The sequence below is a fragment of the Danio rerio genome, chromosome 18 (genome assembly GCF_049306965.1).
Source record: "Danio rerio strain Tuebingen ecotype United States chromosome 18, GRCz12tu, whole genome shotgun sequence".
Taxonomy (NCBI): Eukaryota; Metazoa; Chordata; class Actinopteri; order Cypriniformes; family Danionidae; genus Danio; species Danio rerio.
In genome coordinates this window covers 28,984,060-29,011,829 of record NC_133193.1, presented here as the reverse complement: position 1 = coordinate 29,011,829, position 27,770 = coordinate 28,984,060, and the positions used below count along the sequence as shown (strand labels likewise).

The 27,770-nt window shown below is 34.9% G+C and overlaps 1 protein-coding gene across 4 annotated transcripts in view; it reads right to left on the bottom strand.

Annotated features, from left to right (window-relative positions):
- Window positions 1–879: 879 nt before the first annotated feature.
- Window positions 880–27,770, bottom strand: part of tp53i11b (tumor protein p53 inducible protein 11b) — a 131,021-nt gene continuing 104,130 nt past the window's right edge. For 3 of the 4 annotated variants that reach the window (XM_073929151.1, XM_073929152.1, XM_021467658.3), the window contains 5 exons: window positions 17,224–17,282; window positions 16,094–16,142; window positions 15,875–15,971; window positions 6,894–6,995; window positions 880–4,091 (listed from right to left, as the gene is read on the bottom strand). In XM_073929151.1, the coding sequence (XP_073785252.1) occupies window positions 3,958–4,091; window positions 6,894–6,995; window positions 15,875–15,971; window positions 16,094–16,142; window positions 17,224–17,282 (441 nt within the window). In that variant the 3' untranslated portion in view covers window positions 880–3,957. 4 annotated transcript variants of the gene reach the window in all.

The window sequence follows — 27,770 nt, the reverse complement described above, 5'->3', positions numbered from 1 at the left end:
TTTTATTTAGTTTAATTTATTTCATTTTATTATAGTTATAACCAAGACCAAATAGAAAAAAAAGAATATTTTCGTTAGCAACTCAAGATTAAATACTTTATTTTATATATATATATATATATATATATATATATATATATATATATATATATATTCATTCATTCATTCTCTTGCCGGCTTAGTCCCTTTATTAATCCGGGGTCGCCACAGCGGAATGAACCACCAACTTATCCAGCAAGTTTTTACGCAGCGGATGCCCTTCCGGCCACAACCCATCTCTGGGAAACATACACACACACATTCACACACACACTCATACACTACAGACAATTAAGCCTACCCAATTCACCGGTACCGCATGTCTTTGGACTGTGGTGGGAACCAGAGCACCAGGAGGAAACCCACGCGAAGGCAGGGAGAACATGCAAACTCCACACAGAAACGCCAACTGAGCCGAGGTTCGAACCAGCGACCTTCTTGCTGTGAGGCGACAGCACTAACTACTGCGCCACTGTACACACATACATATATATGTGTGTGTGTATGTATATATATATATATATATATATATATATGTATATGTATGCATGTGTGTGTGTGTATATATATATGGGCAAGGCAGTGGCGCAGTAGATAGTGCTGTCGCCTCACAGCAAGAAGATCGCTGGGTCGAACTTTGGCTCAGTTGGCGTTTCTATGTGAAGTTTGCATGTTCTCCCTTCCTTCGCGTGGGTTTCATCCGGGTACACCGGTTTCATATGTATGTATGTGTGTGTGTGTGTGTGTGTGTGTGTGTGTGTGTGTGTGTGTGTGTGCGTGTGTGTTTGTAGGTGGAGGCTTTATATTTAACAACAAAAAACAAACAAATTTGAGTGGCAGTTAAGATAAATGTACATTTTCTTTATTTCAAAAAGATAACAATGCAGGTCCATAACAATAACATCTCTCAATAAAATATTTACACACACACATTTAAAAAGTACATTAATATCCCTTCAGAGGCATTATGTATACCGCTGACAGACAGCTAAAGCCACAATAGCAGCTAAACAGGTATTTATCTCTAATTGTATGGCAACACAATTCTGATCAGGAGACCTGATTAACAAATGATTCATGTTCGGCGTTTGCCACCATCATATTTAGATAGGGGAGTGTTATGAGGGATGAGAGCTTTGCTTTTAAATAATAATAAAAGGAACAAAACATATAGTAACAGCCATGCCCATTGTGAATTACTAGTTAGGACTGATTTGGTTCAAAGAAAAATATTTGCAGAAAAGAAGAGAGGTTTTTAATTCACATGTAATGTTGAGATTAAATCAATATGACTTAAGAAAGAAGCGCAAGCTTTTAACATTATAAGGCTAACCCCCTATATTTGTTCACATGTACAGCAGAGGTTTGATGTTAAATGGTTAGTTCACCCCAAAATGAAAACTCAGTCAAACTCACATTGTTCCAAACCAGTAAGACATTTGTTTATCTTCAAAAGACAGAGGTATTTCTGTTCCTCCATTGAAAGTCTGTTCACCCAAGACACTGCTGGATGGAAACAGTCAGAAATACATCAAAAAGCAAATTCATACAGATCTGGCTATTGAATATAAATCTATTCATACAGAAATATTAATCAGCTACCAACATTTACAGAACCCACACAATCTCAAGAATCTTTGCTTGACATGCAAGAACCAGTGATGAGCATTATTGTCACATGGTACATTTGAGCTTCAGCGAGAGCCAATAGAGTTTGTTCTTGCATGTGAACGCTGCAAAAATGCTTTTATTACTTCCGTTTTTTGTATTGTTTCTAGTCCAAAAATCAAAACATTCTTAAATCAAGAAACATTTTCTAGGCAAACAAAAATATTGTCATTTTCAAAAAGTCAAGAATAAGTGAGTTTAAAAAAAAAAAAAAGGATTATTTAGCTTGTTTCTAAGGACAAACTCACATAATTTTAACCTATTACTTCTGAAAACAAGTCAAATTTGTGTTTGCGTTTCTAGAAAAAGTTTCTTGATTTGAGAATTTTAAGAAAAGCACTAGAAACAAGACAAAAACTCCAAGTAAGAAAAGCATTTATGTTCGCTGATCAATCTTTATATGCCAATAAAAGCCAAATCAAATCTCTTCAGGAGACTGCTAACCTCTTGAATCAAATAGATATTTATTTTGGATCTCTTCATGAACATTTTGAAATGTCAGAATCTTGGGTGAACCCATTTACAATGATGGAAGCTAAATATAAAACAAATCTCCTTTTTTTTGATGATCATTTAAGTTTGTGTCCTAATGGTAGAGGATAGTGATAATTTTCATTTTAACATGAACTATCCCTTTAAAATTAAAGCCTAATTAAAGTCTACTAAAGAGAAACTGCTACTTCCACATACTGTACACAAACAACACACTTTTATCCACCGAAGCTCGATCACATATGATAACATCCACCACGCATGGTTACCTTGTACATTCCCTTGTAGGTTCTTGAGAAATGTATTGCTTCCATCCAGGATTCCTTCTAAGTTCTACAATACAATTAAAGCTATAAAATGCTTCTGATTCTGTTTTTCCTTTAGTGGGAATTTTCACTGTTGTTATCAATAGACAATCAAAAAATAATAGGAAATACAGACAAGGCAGCAATCGTGTAAATACAGACACACACAGCTCATTTTGCAGTTAGTCTCAGCAGAACTGGTGCGAGAATTGTCATCAAGGGCATATAGCATTATATTCTGATTAAACAAACATGCAAGTGATACCACAAAAATATGAACTTTAGGGTAGGCCAATAAATAAGCAACTAGAAAACTGCAAATCAACAGGACAGATTAAATATATACATAGCTTTTGAAGAACATAAACGCCTGGCAGTGTGCTGACATGTAGAACGCTTGTGCAGTTTAGCATATTAAGGCAATATTATGGACATTTTGAGGGAAAATACTGCTACATCGCTTGTTGAAATGGACGAAACATGCCATTGTGCTACACAACCATGTTCTGTGGCATTACTAAAAGCAATAGAAAGGTGTTTCTTGATTATCTATATTCTGAAAACAGACTGGAAACAGAAAATAATAAATATCTGCAGTTATCTGAGACATATTAGCAGGACTTTCAAGATAAATGCTAACAAACTAGCCTGTTGTGTCTTTCATGCTTTCATCAGCTTTTTATAATCATTTCCATACGAGAACTTGTTGTTCCTGGTTCAGTGATAAAGTGGTGATGAACACACAACAACCAGTGACAAGTTTTAAAGAAACAGCCACCCAAAAATCTAAATCCTGTCATCGTTTGCTAATTGTCAAGTTTTTTCTTCTATTAAATACAAGTGAAAATACACATTGAAGATGTTGAAAATAAGCAACTGACTTCCATAGTATTTTTTTCCTTGCAATAGATGCCAATGACTCCCAACATTTTTCAAAATTTCTTCTTTTGTGTTCAACTGATGAAACGAGCATTTAGACTCACTCGAGGGCAATTAACTGGTCAAACACAGAATGACCAACACCAAAAACACAATCCTAGTGTTTTCTAGCCAAACTCACGCACGTCACATGACTAATTTATTGGCATTACAGGAAAATGACAGAGTTTTGTTAGCTACAGACAACTACGCCCAGCTTGGCTACGGCGTTCAATACTTTACATGAAAAAGAGAAGAGCTACACTGTCTGAAAGAAAGATCTAAATAATTTAACCACATCATGAGCATAAAAAAATAGGAAACAAAGAGTAGAGATGGAGTTGCTCTGAAGGCAAGGTCCCGTATTCTGTGTAAGCTGAAATAAAAATGAAGGCGTTGGGGTCGGCGTCGTCCACCAGGTGAACAGGTTGATGTTTTCTAACCGTGTTTTTACTGTTCGAAGCCTCTAATGGAAACTCCAGCCCAGTGGCCTCAACTCAACTCCCCAAGTACCAGCTGTGTGGAAAGCTGCCTCTCAGATCTTTTTGGGCCTGCGTCCCAGATGGTAGTAGTAGGAGAGCGTGACGGTGAGGAAGAATATGCGGCTGAGGAGAAGGAGGATGGCAGCGTTTGGAAGAGAGCCCAGCTCCACCAGAGTGACGGAGGTCACTGGAACACAAAGAAGAAATTGTGGAAATACGGTATATATGTTTGCAATTTATGCGTATTCTTTGACTGTATGATACCAAATATGCCAGATGCACATAATCTACGACATGCATAAATAACAAACGTCACTGAAAAAGTCTGATATGTAGGGATGCACCAATCCTGATACTTGGGTTGAATATCGGTTCAATGGCGCATATTTTTGCTGGATTGGGTATCGACCAGTTAGTACCAATCCAAATTCTGATTTTACGCGTGCAAATTATTCTGTATAATTTATAAGCCAACAAAAGCCATGAAGGTAGCCTATAATAAGGCACTAGAAGGTTTTCATGTAGGCCTAGTATATTCTAAATGTTCTGAAGCCATTCTATAGTTTATTGTGAAGTACAGATAAATATTCAAGTGGTTAAAGTCATGTTCAGTTCAGAGCCTCCCGCCGCCGTGCCTGTCAATCATTCTTCATTTATTCACAATTCAAACTGCATGTTGCATTCATGATAACATGAAAAACTCTCCAAGAGTTCCTGTTAATATAAATAATCAGTGGAGAAATGCATTTAGTTTGCATTAAATGGCTTCATTTGACCTGCAGCAAGGAGTTTATTGCGGTTTCTAAATCATGTTGCGCTGTGTCTGTTAGATCAGCATATCGCATTCGCGACACTGGAGTAGAGAGGGTTATTACCTGCTCATCACACACAAAGTAGGCCTACCTGAGGTTTTAAATTAGAAAAGGCTCAATAATACATTGGACAGATCCTCACACTGATTTCTCCCCTTTGTGCTGCTAAGTTTTAAAAGTGTCCAAAAATACCGGAGTGCTGCTCGCTGTGTCTCAGTGATGCATCAAGTGCTTTATTCACGCACTGGCTGCGCAGAAGCGACGTGTGCCGCTCTGTAAATTTATTTTCTTATCCATCTGAGGGAGTTTATTCTTCCGAGAGGAATACTTTCAGTACTGCGAATAGTTTGTAAAGTTTGTCTCTGTGGTCAAAGTAGTTGATTAAATTAATTAAAAGTGAAACTGACGGGTGCAATATGGATTGTCATTAACAGAAAAAGGAATATTTCTTAAGTAAAACTGGCCTCACACAGTTTAGTTCAGTCTGCATCAAACCTGCAGAAAAATATCAAGCTTTGCTAAAAAAAAGCTTTTTTTGTTTTGTTTTTTACCAATGATTAGGGTCAACAGTGTTAGCCTATTACAGATTTCAAAGAAAAACCTAGAATTAAAAAAAGGAAACATAAGCTGGGCCACAACAGATCAATATCATAAGGAATGCTCAAATAATGTAGCCTAGTTTAAAGCACACATCATGTTTTTAGTTAGATTATGTCGTCTGTCATATACAGTAGGCCTATAGGTCAGAAGATATATGATTTGACTTTATCACCAGAAAAATAGAAACTGTATTATGCTATATGTATGCACCGTTTGTAACTTTTCAAAAATTATTAACAATTAATTCTATTGAATTGTTTATAAAATTAAGACTATGCAGTGTTATTTTACATTTGATTATTCAATTACTGTATGGCTGAATATGATTTGAGTTTTCAGGTCACAAGAAAACACAGTTTATATAATTTGCATATTTTTCTTTGTTGAATTTCCCTATGCTTGTAGATTGTTTATTATATTTTATGCACTACCCTACAGATTCTCATCAATCAGTCTAAAATGATAAATTCTTTCCAAACAGTGAAGTCATCTATTGAAATTATATTCATATGGCAAAATATATTACAGAATAAAAAAATATCGCAATGTTACATTTTTCCAATATCGTGCAGAGCTAATGGAAACCGTTCTAAATTTATTTGCAGCACAGAAAAGATTCATTTATTATCAGTAAAAAAAAATGATTTTATTTTTTCCAGTATACTTTAAAGAATAAAAAGTTTAAAGGAACATCATTCATTTTAAATATATTTTATCACATTACAAATATCAACTTACTGACTATTAGGATAAAAGAGATAGTTCAACCATTCAAACAAACACAAGTAATATTACATCATTACTTTTTACATGAATGTATGAATTATTCTAAAATGTATTCTGGCAAAACTTTAGAAAATAATCAAGTCATTTGATTGGACAGTCGAATAAAATATGTTTGACAGACTGAGGAATGTTGTAAAACATGCACTAGGGTTATTCACTAATGTATGAGCTAATCCGCACGACTACTGTATACAAATCATACTGGCGATATTTAATGAAGTGAATTTTCATAGTATTTCCTACAATATATTTTCTTCTGTAGAAAGTCTTATTTTTATTTCGGCTCAAATAAAAGCAGTTTAATAAAAAATAAATAAAAAATAAACATTAAGGTCAAAATTATTAGCCCCCTTTGAGCAAATTTTTTTTCTATTGTTATACAATGGATTGCCTAATTACCCAAACTTGCCTAGTTAACCTAATTTACCTAGTTTAGCCTTTAAACTGCACTTTAAGCTGAAAAGTATCTTGAAAAAAGGTCTAGTAAAACACTTTCTGCCATCATGGCAAAGATAAAGGATATCAGTTATTAGAACTATTATATTTAGAAATGTGTTGGGGAAAAAAGAAAGAAATTGGGAAAAATATAAAAGAATCAAAATAATAATTAAATTCAATTAAAATTAACAAAGTAAAACTAATAATTCTAATAATTTCTTTAACTGCATACTTGAGTAAATCCACTGATATACAACAACCACTAGAGGGCAGTGCCATCATGACATAAAAAAGCACATCTAGATCTGCCAACATACAGCATGCAGAAGACTTCAGTTCTCATTGAAACAAACCTAAAAACTGGATGGCAAAGTAGCAGGCCTCGCTGAGCAATGTCCACTGGATGATGACCTTCTCTGCAGTGTACAGCCCATTCCACATGATCAGTGACAGACCTGACAAACAATGAAAAAATACACAAGTGTGAAAAATATGGACTTTCTTCACACTAAAAGTTTAGGGTTTACATTGATCGAAAGACAGACAAATAAAAAATGAATAAATAAATACATAAACAACCTGTTTTGACAACCTAGCTTTTTTACATTGAATGTTTTACACTATATTGTATGTTTTAAATAATTAATTTAATTAAAATTAAATGTTTTAAAGAGTTCCCACTCGCCAAATCTCTGACTAATAAGCTGAATTTGTGTGACCTATAATAAAAATAGGCAGCTTTAGTGTTGAGCAGTCCCTCCAGAATTTTGTGATTCTGCTATCGTTAAATTGAACTCAATTAAACCAAATGTCTCAAAAGAAGCCATTTTTGTGGATTTTGGCCAGCCAGGACACAGTTCAATTTCTTTCTGCGCCATCTACATTGTTTGATATCAAATAGCACTATATTTTATATTTGCATATAGAAATACATATTTTATATTTCACATATATAGTCTATATTCTCATAAAGAAAGTTTTTATCTGGTGTGCAATACTGTAGGTTTTAAGTCACATGCTTTAGATTCATCATCTGACATTATTTCAATACACATTCAGCCAAAGCCTATTTAAACAAGGCTACATTTTTTGTATCGTTTGCTTAAATTTTTAATTTTAACATAATTTTTCTGATGTTATTGTTAAAGAGGTTTTATCAATTTAGTTTATTTTAATTATTTAGAGTCACTCATGTACCAGATATAATATATATTAGGATTTATGGTTAGGTAGTAGGTAAACACTAACTTTGTATTTCTCTCAATGTTCCCTTGTTATACATAAAGACCAGTGGTCCTTAAGGTAAAAAAAATAATAAAGAACTAAGATGTGTGAATTTGTGTATATTTTTACAGCAAAACAACTCAATAAAATAAGTCATATTAATCGATTGCCAGTTGATAAGTGGCAAAGTAATAAAATGACAATGAAAAATAGCCTAACCCTAACAATAGACATAACAGGTTAAACATTGCAATTAAAAAATAAATAAATAAATAAATAAAAAACAGAAAAAAAAACATTTTGACAAATAGGAAGTAAAACATACATTACAAAATAATACCGAATTGGTTAAAAAAAGGTCAAAATTGTTGTTTCATGTGCGCACAAAAGGATTCTTCATAATATTCCTACTGAACAACTGAAAATACACTGACATATAATACATGTTTTTTGGTACCATTCATGATTTTTTAGACATGGGCCAGTATTAGATTCTGATGGTATGATACCTTTTGATAAAAATATCACGGTTCCTGGTTGCGCTTACTGCTATAAAATATGTTCTTTTTGAATGTCTGGGGAGAAAACTAAAACTTTTTTCCCCTTCGAACACTCCGCGCAATAAGGCGCAAGACGTTTCTTTAATGACGTGTTGCTATTCTAAGACAACCACAACCCTAGTTTTCCTGTTTTCTGCCACACTGTTTTAATAGCAAGCCCATTTGTGCCACTTTGTGGACTCATGAGTGTTCCGGTCTAGAAAAGAGCTGTGTTAAGGTGCATTGTTGGTACGTTGCTATTTTGAGGAACTAAAAAAGACTGTTCAATAGACCAGTTGAAAGCAGGTCTGAAGTCCAGCACAGTGCGCGTTAGTGGAGCGGCTCGCTTACACATTGTTTAATTCACACAAGATGTACAGCAATGCGCAAATATCTTTACAAACAAAAAAATAATTAAAGGATTAAAATATATATTTTTTAAATATTATTTTCAACATAAATACAAAAACCACTGCTTCCATGCCTTCATCTTTGTTTGGTATGTTATAATTAAATTGTTATTAGTAGTAGTATTATTTATTAAATGCATATTTTTATTTGTTTTATTAAAAACAAGCTTAGACTCGTCCACCTGTTATGCATAGCATGTGTGTTTGGATATAACTTTTGAACACTTCTTATATTGTTCATTTATTTGTTTGCTGGAAATTCGAACTGAATTTAGAAATAGTTTTGAAACAAATCCTTGCGCTCAACAAACAGAATTAATTATGTAGGCTAATGGATATCTGTGCGTACGACACCTTCCTTATCAATGAACGAGAGAAAGTAAAGGCTAATTTGAGGAGGCTCATCGAGTCGATTTACATGGACACCACCGATTCGATTTTAATGCGATTAAAACAATACTCTGATTAAGAGTAGACCATGTAAACAGTGATTTTTGATTAATTTAATCAGATTAAGGTCATAATCAAACTAAAGAGAAAACAAATTAAGACGTGTGGAGTATGCTGATTTTATTTGCATTATTGAAGTGCAGCACAGACATGAAAACACCTTAACTGAACTATTACAGTTATGTAGGACTTTTTGCGACAGGAAAAAACACCCACCCACCCACCCATCCACCCACACAAACTTCGGAGGAAATGTGGATAGTGTGGTGACGCGATAACATTACTCGAACTATGTGCTATAAAATGTAAAGCAGGATCATGAAAGGAACATTCAAAAAGAAACTCATGTAAATGCCTTAATCTCATTATTGTCTTAATTAGATTAAGGCAAACTTGATACTGATGTCCATGTCAACATAGGCATTCTTGTTCTGCAGATGGTCTGTTTGACTGTTTTCTTGCAAGTGAAGTGTTCAGTTTTTCCACTAACAATGTCCGTCATGTAAATAGCAAATGCTCCATGGCGCGACGCAACTGACTTTTAAAGGGAATGGGAGATGAGACACTGATTGGTTTATTCTCAAAACACACCTATAACTCATTAAGAGAATAAGCTCAACCCTGTTAAACCATGCGCCATGGTGCAGAGCAGATTTTTCCATCCTTAAAATAGCAAAAGTGGATTCAGATACCCCCTTAATGCTTTTGAGCCCTGCGCATCAGACTTTGCACCTATATTATTAAAATAAAGCCCTGTATTTTATTTTGAGAATTTATTTTTGGACATTTATTAATATTACGTCAGGCTAAATAATTTAAATGAATCATTGACTTCTGCTGTCTTCATTAGTTTCAAAAACACACATTTCTTTATGATTCAAAATGACATCTTTGGAGATCTTTTCTGCTGGAGATACAATTGTCCTAAGAAAACAAACAAAAACAAAATCTTACATACCGTAGGAACAGTAAAGCAGAACATTAGGCAGTTTTAAAACCTTAACTTTTCCCAACCTTGGTATACCTTGAAAACGATTATTGTCCTATGCCTAACTGGGATTGGTCTTTTAAAATTCCATGATAATACAGAAAAGCCATGACCTGTGGGAACACTGTTTATAATGTTACAAATTCAATTCAATTAACCATTGTCAATCCAACTATCCATCCAGTGTACTTTGTCCACTACAGTTTAGATCATTTTCTAAGTGTAAACCAATGCATAAATAAAAACAGAATCTTAAAATGAAGACGTACATATTCTGTTTTATTTACTTAAACTTAAATGTTACATTATGGTCTGGGGGATCTGCAATATAAAATTCTTCCTGTTGACCCAGAGACACACAACAGCAGCGAATCACACACTTACATACTTAACAATTGCCAGGAGGCGTAAATGACTAATATTAAATTTATGTCTCGTCTATTTAATATTTGAGGGTCAGATATGGAAAGGGAACAGGTAGAGAGTGGAATAATTGCAATAATAATTTGTGGAAATGCGTGGTCTGCAGTGGGCCAGAAAGAGTCCGATTTAATGTTGCAATTAAGTGAAAGAGCAGTGGAGAGATGCGTGCAGCTCTGAGGGGATTATTTCCTCCACGCTTCTCTTCACAATTCACTGGCTGACTGGCCATTTACTTGCTGAACAAACACAAAAACACACATCCTAACACCTCCTTGAGGAAAAGGCTAAAAAGACATATAGAGGAGTCTGTTCAGTAGATCTGTTAAGAACATGACATCTGATAAGATGCAGAAAGTTTAGAAAGTAATAATATATTGTGTGTATGTGTAATAATAATATAATGGTGTTGAAGAAGTCAGCTAACTGTATTTATAAAAGGTAGACTGTAATTCATCCAAAATATTAATTTCAATAATCTTACAAACAAAGATGGGGATTATTTTTCCTGGTGCAGTTTTCATAATCATGGACAAGGTGCTTTGTTTTAATTGTCGTTTATTTAGTTTTGTCCAAAACTGTCAATTTTTACAAAATGAAAACAAAAACTGATGCATCATTTTCCATAATTCAGATTGGATATATCCACCCAAATATATTCCCTATATTCATGTCATGTTATAAAAATGATTAAGTGACAGACTATGAAAATGAACACTCCACATTTTTTTGAAAAAGGCTCAATTTACAAGTCTCCTAGAGTTACACCATTGACTCGAACCATTTTTAACACGTTTCTCATTCTAGTGGTGTCACTTTTAGCTCACAGTAGCTTAGCATGACGGATTTGACCATTGGAATTTTCTTAAAAATACTCAAAAATTTTTTTTAATAATTTTCCTATTTAAAGCTCGAGTCTTCTGTAGTTGTATCAAGTAATAAAACCGACTTAATGTAAAAAAAAAAAATATATATATATATATATATATTAGGGCTGCACGATATTGGAAAAAATTGACATTGCGATATTCTTTTCCCCTGCGATATATATTGCGATATTTTTATATATATGTATATATATATATATATATATATATATATATATATATATATTTWTATATATATATATATATATATATATATATATATATATATATATATATATATATATATATATATATATATATATATATATATATACTTAAAACTAGGGCTGTGACGGTCACCATGACAACCGCGTCACCGCGGTGGTCATTGCCACCTCGGTTGTCCATTGCCACCGGCCGTAGTACGTGACGTCACGCACTTTAAAACACAAATTACTGTTATGTTGCCAAGTATTACATATCTGTTAGAATATAACATTAGGCGCGATTCAGCAAGTTCAAGTTCAACCATGAATCTTGTTAGAAAACGAACTCTTACATCTGGGAACATTTTGGATTCGTGCCGAACTAGAAAGGTGAACGAATCAATTTGGATTAAGCTTTTTGTATGGGGGTTTTAAGTAAAGTGTGTTTTAATATTCACTGCTGAGTGCTGAGAGTCCAAACACTGAGGAGCAAATCCATCGATACGCAGATCCACGGGTCCCGAATCATGCAAGCTAGTGGCGATTGACGACGAGGGAAAAAAAGCCATGTAGGCTTTAATCAACTCCTGTCTTCTAAACGCAGAAGCCCAGCTCAGCCAGGCATGGCAGAGGCGTTTGCAAAAATGGCCAGATACAAAAGAGAAAGTGATAAATGGAAGACATTGACGAGAAATTGAGCATAGGCTATTTGGTAACTACTAAAGAACGCGCCGCTCCGCAGAGTAGAGAAACCTGCATTGCGAGAAATGCAGGCGGCGGAACAGAAGCAGAAGCCCTCTCTCGCATGGTTGTGAAAAAGTACCCTGTCTGTGCATTTTCACTACAAGCACACCGTCTGACAGTGTATTGCTGGAAACATTATAACCCCATTCTTCACTTAAACCGGACAAAGTCAACATGTTAGTTTTTCTGGCAAATAATTTAAAATATGACTACAAAAGGTGGAGAGAAACTACGCTGTTTTTTTAAACATCTGACTTATATTGTTACTAGGTTAATATTTTCTTTTTACGTATAATTATTAATATTTATATTATCATTACACTGATTAGTAAAGTGCCATTTAGACTTTTTGTTAAGTTCTTAAAAATGTAACGTTTAATTGTTATTATTATACAGTTTCAAGCAGTTAAAGTAATGTAATATTTAACTACAATATTTATAAACAGTTTTGTGTTGTTTTATTAACGAAAGTTCAAAAATAAACATGTACGTTTATACGGATGTTTTATTTATTAATATTAAATTCGGTTATTCCTTAATTCTTACATAAAAGGTAAATTAACTTAGGTAGGCTACATTATTTGTTGATGTACGAGATCGAGGAACATGTTTGCCAGTAAATAATGTTCGCACCACTTAAAAAACAAAACAAATGAATAACTTGCGAAAAGGATGCAAAAAAAAATGCAAGCGCTAATCATTCTTCACAATCGGATTCGTACGTGCAATAAGCCGAGGCTATATTGCGCCGACAAGAACAAGCCCTAAAACTAAGTCTAGAGAGAGCAATACTAGTTAATATTAATGATTATAAACACGAACTGCGTTGTATGATAAACGCATCGCAATGATGTCGTGATCTTTGCTGAAGAACTGATATGTTATCGCCGTCTCCCCAGCCAGGTTTTCATCTGCTTTTTTCCCCTTCTTTTGGATACAAACAATAAAGTATCAGCGCCAGACCAGTGGTTTAAATTATATTTTACTCTCCTGATTTCTTTTCTTTTCATTAAAAAATAAATGAATGTTTAAAGTTTTGTATTGCATAGCCTATATATTTTTTAAAGATTATCATTCAGCCTACCAGCAGCGCATGAGGTTGTGTGCTGGGCAAATCCCCTTTACTCATGCTACCCATTTCATTTATGACACTGTAAACTTGACTTGGCAGGCTGATCATCTTTAAACTCAAAAGGTGTTTTTAACTTGAGACTGCATGCTTCTGCATAATGTGATGTTTCTTATTACAACTGTTAGCGGTGTCAAAATGAAAGCAAACATTAAAAAGGGGTTTGTTTTATCAATTGTATAGTTTAGTTTTAATAATAGCTAATGTATATAATAAATTATAATATCGATTATTGTGTAGACTACAGTCTCCAACAAAACAATTTTATTAGGTTACTCTAATAGACTAAATCCCCAACTGAAAAACGAATGTGAAAATGACAGGCAGTTGCGTCTTTGCTAAAATTAATTTAACGACAAATTTATTTTGCTTTTTTCCCCTTTAGAGATCAAAAGAGCTGTATTTAAAGAATTATTTCACTAAAACATGAATTGAATGCCCAGTTCTTTCCCGTGTGAGTTTAGTGCGCCTCCGCCGCGTCTGCGTTTTTAAGGTTACAGGTGCACCCTGACCTGACGCGGGGACCAGATCTCTGTATTGCTTTAATTTCTCAATTTTCATAACTGCATTGCATTTTCATATGGTAAAATATCAAAATTTATGTTCTGAAAGTAGTAGGAATGACGGGAGTGTTAGTAAATAACAGAAAGAACTTTCACTTTTGAGTGAACTTCTGTCACGTGTTATTTTAGTATGATAAAATAAACAAAAATAGTAATGCAGAAAAGTATTTTTCGCTCTGCCAAGCCTTCTCTGTTGCTGTATAGAGAAGCAGCCTGCTCAGTCTCCTTACCCCGGCCCCACCCCGCCCACCGACTCCTGAACGTCTCACTCACTCACTCACTCACTCACGCGGGCATGCAGTGCGGTCTCATGAGGAAACGCAGCTTTTTGATATAATGTTTTTCTTGTTCCCAAATACAAATAATTTATCAAGTATTGTTTGAAATAAGTATTCGTAAAAACAGCTATTCCTGCTTTTCCGAATACCGTATTCCGGTTCGGCTCCACCCATAATATATATATAATTTTTATTTTTTTTTTTTTGCATCGCACCCTCCTGCGATGTGACTATCGCGGATGCGCACATCGCGATTTCGATGCTGAAACGATATATCGTGCAGCCCTAATATATATACTATTTTCTAGGCCAATATTGCTGGGAAATATTGTCACTCTTATTCCCTTGTAATAGTCAAGAAACACTAGAGAACTAGTGGTTTCAGAGGATGCCTTGAAACCAGAGACATATGAGAAACGCATCTGTTTAAATAGGCTTCAGTAAAGAAAATGAAGAGTTTCGATGCAAAAACCTCTAAATGCCATCTGAAATGTTCTCCTAAAATTGCCATTTTTGTCAGCCTCCTATGTTTATGTTCAGTTATTTGACTTTAAAGGCAATGTTAATAACTTATTCATCACTATAAAAGTAAAATTTTTACTGAGCCTGCACACAGGAGTCGGTGAAAAATGCTAATTTTAGAAGAAAATATGAGAGGTTTTTGCATCTAAACTCTCCTAATATTGACCTACTTTGACAGACAAAATTTTGTATTCTTGTCTTTTTTTTTTTAAGTGGAGTGTTCCTTTAATACAATATTGTCTGAATATATGTCGATGCTGAGCTAAACTGCAAGCCATTTGCCCCATCTCCCCTAACTGTTCTAGCCTCTCACAGACAGAGCATAAAGAAAGTGCTGTACTTGTTGAAACAACCAGTTCTTTATTTAGCCATAAAATAAAGGATTACATCTGTCTCAGTGTGTGGGGAAAAACAAACCAAAAAAAAAATTGATTGGCTTTAGGTCAATGATTTGCTATCTGTACACAAGGCCTGCTATCTACTGAATGTGTAAAAGAAGGATGTGTATCTGAAATGTACACCAAGTAATGCATTTCAATTGCAAAACTGTAGACAGCGCCCTCTAGTGGCTTTGCCATCTGAAATATGCACAGAAATGTAGGTATTTTACAGTTTGCACAAATCAAGTCTGAGGCATTTCCAATGAACCTGGGTTTCATTTTGATCTTTTTTTAAACCAAAAACGTGCCTTCTATGTTTTAGGATAAAAAAATAATAGTTTGAGCAGTATAATGCAAACATTTTGAAGAGACACAAGGCCTTTATGTGATGACGGATTTACACACACATACTGTAGTAATTAAAAAGATGTTTATTGGGGACGAAGTTTATGTCTGTTCAACATCAAAGTACATACCAAATTTAACAATTAAACCAACAAAAGTTTTACATTTTATTTAATTACTATAAGTCTAATTTTTATTTAACTCAAGATAATTGTTATATTGTTTGTTGAGTGTATGGTTGCATTGTGTAATAAGTTGGATATGACTTACTGAGAATGGCTCCTCCATAAAGACGTATGGAGACACTGGTGACTGTTTGCTCTTGATCAAATACAACCTCATACAGCTGGTTAGGGAAGGCTAGGGCCTAAAAATAACACATACAAAATAATTGAATGAAGAATAGGCTTGTAATGTTGCTAAAAAAAAAAAAAAAAAAGGAGAAGTAATGGTCCTGAGAGGATATGGAGCTTAAAGTATGAAACTCACCATAAGCGCCATGACTGTGAAAACCACGGCGGAGAAGAGAATCCATAACCTTGAGCAAAGAAAAAGGTAGAGTCAAAAGAGGAAATGGCTTACTTTGATTGTGCATGCTCTATATTAGAATGCCATGGCCAGTTTTGCAATGCTATAGAGAGACTTTTGAAAGTCTGAGATGATATATCTGTGATTTAAAACTGCTTTTAAATCCTGAAATATACTGAAATAAATATTCTCATGTAATACGAACAAGAAACAGTAGAGATTCTGCAATATTTGTAGGTTACCAAAGGAATAAGTACATTTGTGACACTGATGATTCACAATAACACAACAGTTCACCAGTTCAGTCATATTATTTTATTTATTTTTCTGTAATATTTAAATATTTAAATTTGTAGGGTGCAACCATTTTTATTATTTTTATTTATCAAAGAACTAAAAAAAGCAGCAGCAATAATAATAGTAATTATCATCATCAATGACACTAAAAACTAAGCTATAAATAATGGCTGCTGAAAATTCAGCTTAATTATCACATGAATATTTATATTATATTTAAATATTATAATGAATATTTGAATATTATATTTGCAAATAATGTGAAAAAGAAAAAAAGTAACAATTGTTTTGTATGTAACTGTTTTTAATGATAAAATGTGGAGAAAATATGTGTTATGAGGGTTAATGTCCATTAACTAGGCAGGTTTAAATTAACAGGAAGATGTGCTGGATTTTCATTTGGTGTTATTTGTACTTGGATTTTAAGCTGTTTTAATATACATTTTGTTTTACTGTAAAGCACTTTGTGACTACTTCTCTACAAAATGTGCTATATAAATACATTTTTACTTTAATAACAACATTGCAGGAGATTCTTCGTATGTAAATCATTTGCTTTAGTGTTCAGAAACAGACAGAATGATACACATCATTAAAACAGAAGCTGAATTTGTACAATTATTGGGTTCAGGGTTCAGCTGCAGCATGTCAAAATGACTGTACTTTAATTGAGGCCTGCTATTTTCTGCATTGGTGACCCAGGGCCGAATGTAATAAATGATGTGAATTAAAGCAAACTCCCCGAAGCGCCGCACAGCAGAGAGAGGCAGAACAGCACAGGAATGGGGTTTTACCTCAGTCCCACAGGCTCTCTAACCGCAAACTTGATCTCATTGCCCAGCATCTGACTGATCTGAAAGAGAAGAGGAAGAGGTCAAGTGATAAATACAGAAAGATGGGTGAGAGAGAGTCACAAGGGGGGACCGAAAGAAAAAAAGACACTACACTTTAGTCTTCTCTAGCAAAGAATGTAATTTCCAACAGAAACTTAAAGGGACGTTTCAGCCGAAAATCTAAATTTATTTACTATTTACTCAACCTCAAGGGGTTCCAAATTTTTATGAGATTAATTATTCTATTAAACACAGGAGAGAAAAAAATGCTAAAAACCTGTAACTATTGACTTTCATAGTAAGATAAACAAATTGAAGTGAATGGTTACAAATTTTTTGTATTTTAAAATTTAGTGAACCAAAAGAAAGAAAATCAAACAGGTTTGTGACAGTTAAAGGGCGAGTAAATTATGATAGAATTTTCAGTTTTGGGTGATCTATCCATTTAAATCAGAAGTATACTTATATCTGTATGAAGAAGGGATGCTGACAATTAAACAACAATCATTAAAGGCATAGCATAAATCTAGTTGATTGTTCTCACAGACTAAAGCCCAACGTGACACATAATGAAGGACTTTATGTTTGTCATAACTACATACATTATCTTGATTATTTCACAGCTACCTCCTACAAAACTAAACTATTAGACACAAAGCATTGATATGAGAGGTAATAATTTATTAGTTACTTAATTAAACAAAACTTACAGAAACAAAAACAACTAAATGCAGCCTACACCAACCTATTTGTACTATTATTGAGCCACAAGATGGTGCCAAACCGTCAAAAACAGCGTGACAAAAAAGCATATAAATACATGTATTAATACATTCTAAGCACTAGGATTAGCTAGTTTTCCAGAAATAGTATACCTTGAAGTTTCATGATTGACCTGCCAGAATGAAGTATTCCAGAGAGCTGTGTAATAATTGTCAATACACCTCAACAAAAGTCGATTAAGTCATTAGCATGCATAGTTTTGTGGCGCAAGCAGCTCACACGGATGCAAATGTAAATGAAAGCAAGCACATAAGCTCATTAAAAACTTTTTGATACTTTGCTTTGAGAAACAAAACAGCGCATCAGCTTAACAGTTCATCTGGGGTTGTGCATTACTGGATCAATTATCTATAATGGATTAGCATATTATGATATGCTAATCCTTTTCAGAAAGCTGACTGTTACATTAAGCTCATGAACATCTAATGTACAATCACTGAAATTGTATAGGATGTAAATGCATAAATAGAGCTAATAACTTATGGATATTCAGTAAATGTTGACCCCCAAATTTTCCGAAAAAGGGATAGTTCATCCAAAAATTTTAAATTGGCAAGATTTAATCATCCTTTACTGTTTGAGTTTCTTTTATTCGTTGAACGCAAAAGAAGATATTCTGAAGAAGGTTGAAAAAAAGCCACCGACTTCCTTGGTCATTTTTTTTCTCGCTAATATGCATGTCAATGGCTGCTTTTCCCCCATCTTTTTTTGTTCAACAAAAAGAAAATAATTCAAAAGAGAACCACTTAAAAGTGAGTACATTTTCATTTTTAGGTGACCTATTCCCGTAATTAACACATGTCCTATGAACACTGGAAAGAAATGAACGCCCAGTAAAAAGTACTATGGCTACTGACAGATTGCATAATAATCATAACATTTGACTAGTAACTAAATGGTTCAACTAAAAGATCAATCATGAATTCTTTCAATTTGCCATAATTAATTTCCATTTGGCATGGATGCTTGTGTTTCACATGTCATTTGCAGAAGTTGTCATGCTGGTGACAATGTACCACAGAAGTAAACACATCTTGCATTATTAAATGGATTGTCCTCCCAAAAATGTCTATCATGGTTTGCTCATCCTCCACTTTCCAACTGATTTAAGTTTCTTTCAGAGGAAGATCCACTAGAGGGTGAGTACATTTTCATTTTTTGTGTAAACTATTCCTTTAAGGTTAATGATTAATCAGTTAATCGATAGTTAATTAAGAAAACAATCAATAATAGCAATGTGTGGGAATTGACATTCCTAGTCTGAGGCATGATGAAATAATGGCACGTGTTAAGCTATCCACAGTTGTGGTGCGAATCGTGACGACATGTTTAATTAAAGTGAAGAGACCTGTTGTCAACGCTGATGTCTGGAGGCCACCGGTGGATAGGTGGATTAATAATACACTATATTTAGCATGAAATCCAATTTGATGATAAATTGGCAAATGCAGCCTCCCACATTGACTCTCTGCTGATTTGCACATGCAGATTCACACACATTCAGGTTTATGGCTGTCATTCAATGCTCCCACCTACGGTCACAGAGCTACTAACAAAGATGGCAACACTACAAGGGAATGAAATTGTTGGCAAACTAAATCTTTGTTTAATCACCTTTTTTTGGGAGGTGAGACTGTTCCATGATTAGCAGCACATTACACATTCCCATATGGCTGCTAAAACAGTTGAAGAAGCCTTTGTTTCTCTAAAGGAAGCACTTGTTTTTTTTTTTTTTTTTTTTTTTTTTGCTTTTAAAGATTTGTTGACACAAAATTATAATTAAAATTACCCCGTAATTTAATCACCCTTAAGCTATCCTCTGTGTAAAAGACTTTCTTCAATGAGACAAACACAGTCAGAGTAGTTTTACATTTTATTCTGGCTCCTCCATGATGTATAATAGTGTTAGATATAGTAGCTCTTTTTCAAGCTTTCAAAAGCACATAAAGCTAACCGATACACCAATAGAAAGTTAAGGCAAGGCAAGTTTATTTATATAGCACATTTCATACACAGTGGCAATTCAAAGTGCTTTACATAAACAAGAATAAAAGAAACAAGTAAAAAACAAATAAATAAATAAAAACAAATAATAAAACTGATTAAAAAACATAAAAACAGGTAAAATGTGATATAAAAGAATGAAGAAGAAAAAAACATAATAGTGCGATCTGTTCGACGCAGCACAGTGCTCATTCAGTAAAGGCACAGCTAAACAGATGTGTTTTTAGTCTTGATTTGAACATGCCTAATGTTGGAACACATCTGATCATTTCTGGAAGCTGATTCCAGCAGCGAGGGGCGTAGTGGCTGAAAGCTGATTCACCCTGCTTTGACTGAACTCTTGGAACTTCTAGTTTATATGATCCTAAAGATCTGAGTGATCTGTTGGGTTTGTATTCAGTGAGCATATCTGTAATGTATTGAGGTCCTAGGCCATTTAGTGATTTATAGACCAGTAATAATACTTTAAAGTCTATTCTGAATGTAACTGGGAGCCAGTGTAGAGGCCTGAGGACAGGTGTGATGTGCTCTGATTTTCTGGTTCTGGTCAGAATTCTGGCTGCAGCATTCTGGATGAGCTGCAACTGTCTAACTGTCTTTTTGGAAAGGCCAGTGAGGAGGTCGTTACAGTAATCCACCCTGCTGCTGATAAAAGCATGAACACGTTTCTCTAAGTCTTCACTGGAAACAAAGCATCTGATTCTTGCTATGTTTTTGAGATGATAGTATGCTGATTTACTGACTGTTTTGAAATGACTGTTGAAACTCAGATCTGACTCTGAGTCACACCAAGATTCTTGACCTTATTTTTTGTTGTTTGACCTTTAGAGCCAAGGTACGCATTCACCTTGAGAACCTCATCTCTGTTCCCAAACGCAATGACTTCAGTTTTCTCTTTGTTTAACTGAAGAAAGTTTTGGCACATCCAATTGTTAATTTCATCAATGCATTGGCAGAGGGTGTCAATGGGGCTGAAGTCATTAGGCAGTAAGGCTAGGTAGATCTGAGTGTCATCAGCATAGCTGTGGAAGGAGATTTGGTTCTTTCTCATTATTTGGCTCAGAGAGAGCATGTAAAGGTTGAACAGGAGAGGTGCCAGAATCGAGCCTGGTGGGACTCCACATGTCATAGGTGTCCACCTTGACCTATTGTCACCTATACTGACATGGAAACCTCTACCTTCAAGGTAAGATCTAAACCATTTGAGGACCGTGCCAGACAGCCCAACCCAGTTTTCCAGCCTATCCAGAAGTATGCTGTGATTGACAGTGTCAAATGCAGCACTGAGATTGACCAATACCAGCACTGTTATTTTACCTGAATCTGTATTTAGACGTATATCATTGATTATCTTTATAAGAGCGCTCTCTGTACTGTGATGTGCTCTAAACCCAGATTGAAAATTGTCTAAACACCCCTTTAAGTTTAAAAAATTGTTAACCTGGTTAAAAACAACTTTTTCAATGACTTTGCCAATGAAAGGGAGATTTGAGATTTGGCCTGTAATTGCTCAATAGGGTGTTATCCAGGTTGCTCTACTTCAAGAGGGGTTTACATAATGTCTGATTTCTTAAGTTGTGGTTGAGCTTGTTTGATATCGACACAACTTGGCTGATTGGATGAGCTGATTGCATTTCTAATATTATTGATCTTATCTGTAAAGAAATGAGCAAACTCATTACATTTGCTTTCAGAGAGTAGTTCACCTGGAATCTGACTGGGGGGGTTTGTGAGTCTCTCTATCGTTGCAAAGAGTGTACGAGCATTATTTAAGTTGCTGTTTATAAGGCTTGAAAAGAAAGTCTGCCTAGCAGTGTTTAGTTCCATATTAAAAGCATGAAGACTGTCTTTATGGATATTATAATGGACTACTAGTTTCGTCTTTCTCCACATACGCTCAGCTTTTCTGCACTGTCTTTTTACCATTTGTACTCTCGGTGACCTTGTCCAAGATCCCTTTTGCCTGCCAGTCATCTTCTTGACTTTAACAGGAGCGATGTCATCTATAATCTTAATTTTAGAGTTAAACAAATCAAGGAGAGAATCAACAGAATCTGCAGATATACTTGGTGCTAGCGATATGGCCTTCATAAACTGCTCACTAGTGTTCTCATTTATGCATCTCTTTCTGATAGAGACAGATCTGTCTTTAATAGCTGGAGTGATCAATATATCAAAGAAGATACAGAAATGATCAGATAGTGCAACATCCTTAACAACAGTCGATGAAATGTGTAAACCCTTAATTATAAGTAGATCAAGAGTGTGTCCACGATTGTGTGTGGGTCCTTGAACATGCTGAGTCAGATCAAAAGTGTTAAAAACAGTCATCAGTTCTTTTACAGCATTGACTTCTGGATTATCTATATGAATATTAAAATCCCCAGCAATACTAAAATAATCAAATTCAGATGTTACTATTGATAACAGCTCTGTAAAATCATCAATCAAAGCTGGAGAATATTTTGGAGGTCTGTAGATGATCAGTAAGATGCGTGGAGACCCTTTAAGTGCTATACTCAGATATTCAAAGGACAAAGTCACCAAATGACACTTGTTTACATTCATACACATCTTAAACAGGGCAGCGATGCCTCCATCTCTCCTATTAGCTCTGCAAACACTCAAAAAATAAAAGTTTAAAGGAGCTGCTTCATTCAGAACTGCTGCGCTACAACTGTCATCTAGCCAAGTTTCATTTAAAAGCATAAAATCAAGGCAATTTGTGTTGATAAAATCATTGACTAAAAGTGACTTATTATTGAGTGATCTGATGTTTAAAAGTGCTAACTATACAGTTTTAGCCGTTTTCACTACAGAAGTCTCTGAAGATCTATATTTAATAGACACCAGATTTTAATGATTTGCTTTACGGCCTGATGAAGTCTTTGGTTTTCTGACACTTAATACAACACATATCTGCTTAGAGAAAGCTACAGACACACTGGGTTCCTGCTTGTTCTGAAAACATTTGATAAAGATTTCCTCCATCTTTTTTGAAAATCCCAAGAGTGGTGAACATTGTGACAATGAGAACGTGTCTGGTGACAGAGGCTGTGCATCTGGAGATTCTGTCTGCAGAAATATGTTTTCCTGAGTATCATTTTTGAGTGACGAGACTTGATGCTGTTCTGATGCGTCACAGTCTGCCTGTGTTGAGCAGAAGGCAACTGATAGTGTCTCTATCAACATTGGGTGTTCTGGCTGCATGGCATTATCACTGTCCTTGGGTGATTCGTCAGCCACAAGTCCACTCAGGAGCTGATTTGAAGTCCTTTGGTCATCCGGACATTTGCTAGGTGTGTGTGTACAATTCAGTTCAGTGGCATACACAGCTGATGGATGATGGAGGGAGAAAAAAATATTGTCCTTTAGCACCTTTGCACCAAGTTTGTTTGGATGAAGGCCGTCTGATGTAAACAGTTGTCTTTGGTTCCAGAAGAGATTGAAGTTGTCGATGAAATTCAGTCCTTTCTTGTTACATATTTTCTGTAGCCATACATTTAGACCAAGAAGCCGTGAAAACATATTGGTCCCTCTTGCAGGGAGTGGTCCACTTACTGTATGAACGGCTGAACCTTCAATCTTTCAACTGTTTCCAAGAGCTCACAGAAATCTTTCTTGAGCAGTTCTGATTGTTCCTTCCGAATATCATTCTTCCCCACATGGATGATAATCTGTTTTGCAGTACTGTGCTTTTTCAGAATTTCCTCAAGTTCTTTATTTACATCAGAAACTGTTGCATGAGGAAAGCATTCAATGTCATTGTAGATCTGCTCCTGAAATTCTTGATTATTGAATCTCCTACGACTAGTGTTCTTATCTCAGGTGTGATCGGAGCAGAATGCCGCTGTCTAGTCGGCCTTGAGCCTCTGTTCCATGCAGAATTAGTTGCTGAAACATGCGATCTCTGTCTGACTGCATTTGGGGATTCTTCACCCATATTACTCAAAACTTCATATCTGTTCTGAAGCTGTATTTGAGTCCGAGCTGTATTTGGGGTAGAAGACGCTAATGCGGCAGCGTATGATCTGACCCCGCGAGTACCCTTTGGTCTCGCACCTTGTTTATGCCAATGCTCATTTTCAACAGTTCTTTTCTGTATTTCTGTGCTCAAAACAGTAGCAGGAACAGATTTAAAAGACTCACCGGCTGTGTGCTGAGAGGATCCACAATGAAGCTGAAGTTCTGGTCGGATCGCAAGCAACTTTGTTTCAAGAACTGCAATCCTTTGTAGAAGTTTGTGGCAGTTTGTACAACAGTGAGAATCTGAATTAATCTGATCCAAAGGCATTTTCACAGCCATGTTTTCCCGTCTCCGGAATGTAAGCAGCTGGTAGCTGGTAGCAGGAGGATTGTTTAGACGGTAAATCCCCTCTTGTTAGTAAAGCTATATTCCAGAATGTTTGTAGAATAAATGCTGATCTTCAAGCCATGTTTTTTGAGCACTGTGCTGATAGGCTCAAGTTAAAATTAGGGTATAAGATATAAAAGCAAGAGTGCAAAGAGCGGAGCAGTAGGCAAAGACGTCCGAACAGTAGCAAAGCAGGAAGTAAAACCTACAGTTAACATGTCTTATGAAGTGGATCAATGTGTCTTTGTAACAAAAAGAATTCATTCATTTATTTATTCATTTTCTTTTCGGCTTAGGTTGCCACAACACAGCAGAATGAACAGTCAACTTATCCAGCTTTTGTTTTACGCAGCGGATGCCCTTCCAGTTGCAACCCAACACTGGAAAAACAAAAAGAATTAGAATTTAATTATAAACTCAAATAATTGACGTCTGGCAGCTGCTGAATGCTCAGTCAACAATTACTTGGCTGACTTCTGACTCAGCATAACAAAACACACACTGATCCACTTCAAAGGACATGCATAACCCCCTAGTGCCATACGAGTTCATTTTACAACTGATTTATGAATTTTGGCATAAGCATAAAAAAGAGCCATAACCCACCACCATTATAAAGAATGGAAGATCTATGAAAACATTTGAAACCACTGCGACTGTGTTGGTCTGAAAGAAGAAAATAAATTTAACTATTTAAAATGTTAGGTGAACAATACCTTTAAGAATAGGAGGGTAAAGGTCTGTTGTAGATTGGTTCTCTTGATTAAGATTAGTCTTGACTTTGGACTGATCAGTCCAAATAGAGAATTATAGTACTGGTTTTCTTAAAGCAGGGGTGCCCAAACCTTTTTTTTATTAAGGGCCAAAAGACAAACTTGATTGAGGGATGTGGGCCGAATATATACCAAACCGAATATGCATTGGTTGTTTCCTAATTTTTTTGCTAATAATTTTGCTTTAAAAATAACTAGAACACCTTGCTTTTAATCATATTAACAAATGCAGTAATTTTATAATAAAAGTTATTATTACAGTAAAAACATAATCTCATTTATACCACAATGGAGTTCTGCTGAAAACACTAGTCGACCTGCGCCTATCTTTACCTTGATTTGCTTTCCGATGTCTTGTCATTTGCTTTCCCTTTTTGTCAAGTGATATTTTTTACATTTTAAAATCTGATTCATTTACAACATTTCATTGAAACATTTAACTCCAGTTGACTTTTTGTAGCTCAGTAATGAAACAAAGAAACAAAGGGGTTAAGTTTAAATCAAAATAACAATCTTTTTCAAAGACATTCAGCCCAACCACATCCTCATCATTCTCACTCTCTTTTCAGATGGGATGGTGGGCCAAATTAAAGGTTACATTGGGCCAACTTTGGTCCGCGGGCACCTCTGTCTTAGAGTTTACATTGTTATGTTTAGGACTGAACCTAAAAACTATAAAAAAAAAAAAAAAATGCATCACATACATTACATGTTCCATCCGAACATAATATATATACAATAATATATATATATATATATATATATATATATATATATATATATATATATATATATATATATATATATGTGTGTGTGTGTGTGTGTGTGTGTGTGTGTGTGTGTGTGTGTGTGTTTATGTATTATAATTACAAATGTATTTTTAATTGTTTATTTTTTCTGCAATGACAAAACAAAAAATTTCAGATTTTCGAAAACGAAGAGTTTTCAGATTTCAAGGACATAGATTTATGTTATTTCTTCTTGCTTAAATGATTGTTGTTTAACTGTCAGCATCCCTACTTCATACAGATATAATTAAACTTCTGAATTAAAGGGATAGTTCACTCAAAACTGAAAAATTTACTCATTTACTCACCCTTTGACAATCAAAAGCCTGTCTTTCCTTTGGTAAACACAAAAGAGGAAATTCTGAAAAATACAGAAAACCTTTAACCATTTACTTCCATATGTTTATCCTACTATGGAAGTCAATCGTTATATTTTTTGTCAAAAAAATATGCTGATTTGTCATTCCAAAAAAAAAAAAAGATGTTTTGAAGAATGATAAAAAAATCATTAAATTGTGTTTTTACATGTTGTATTAAACATAGCATTTTCCCTCAAATATGGATATGAATGATTTCTGGTTTATCTTTTTAATATCTTTATTGTTTAACAGCAAAAAATAAACTAATAATGGAGTAAACTTTCATATTTGTGTGAACAATCCCTTTCATATTTCCCCCACTGTAAACAATGCATTATTATTATTATTATTTGATTAATAAAAAATTATATACATAAAAGTAATCTTTTATAACATAAAAAGTGATCATGATCATTTATGATCATTTATGCCCTTGAAGAAAATGCAACTGAATTGCAAATGAACATCTCAATGTCTTTGTACTAGTCTTGTGACCCGAATAACATGATTGATTGATCTTCTATAAATCCGAGTGAGGAAGCAGCATTTTAATTTGAGCCTCCATCTCCAGATTTGCTGATTGATGACATTATAAACGGTGTGACGGATATGAACAGGACACCGCATTTCATTTATCCTCAGATTGTGCTCAATGAACGAGATAAAAAGCCAAACCTAACTGCGAAAGAGATTCAGCGCATCTGTCTGAATTTCCTTAAAAAGACTGTGAAATGAGACAGAATGGGAACACAGTAGGGAGATAATAGAAAATGAGCATACGAAACAGGAAGAAGAAAAGAGAGGTGAGAAAATAAGCATGCAGAGATAAAGAGAGAATGCACACTATACTATGAAGGCTGAAATTGTGCACGTCCCTGAAGATCCTGCATCAGTGATGCAACAGGCATACATACAGGGATGTGCTAATGACCTGAAAATAAATTAAATTTGCTGGCTGCCAGAATGGAGAGAGACAGAGCTGAGCTGCCCAGACAATCACCACAACTTCCCATGGCACCCAAAGTAAACAAGAGAAATAAATAGGAATTTGTTCTGTCTATCTGAAGGTGCTGCCTCGCGATGCCACACAACACGCATTTTGACACATCGTCTGCTGAGAGACTGTTCAAGATAATGAAGCGACAACAAATACCACAATATCTTTCAAAGAGCACACAGACAGACGCATTTTATGGTTGAGAGTGTGATGAGTGTTCTGCATGAGGAGACAAGAAATGTCAACCATGGCCAGACAGCTACAGTATGGAACATCTTGAGAAAATGCAACATTAGTGGGCTGAAAATGTCTTGTTTTAACCCATCATGTATGTACAATTCAAGACATTTAAGGCGTAGTTCACACAAAAATGAAAATTGACTTCTTTATTTACTCCTCCACAAGTGGTTCCAAATCCTTATAAGTTTTTTATTCTGCTGAACACGAAAG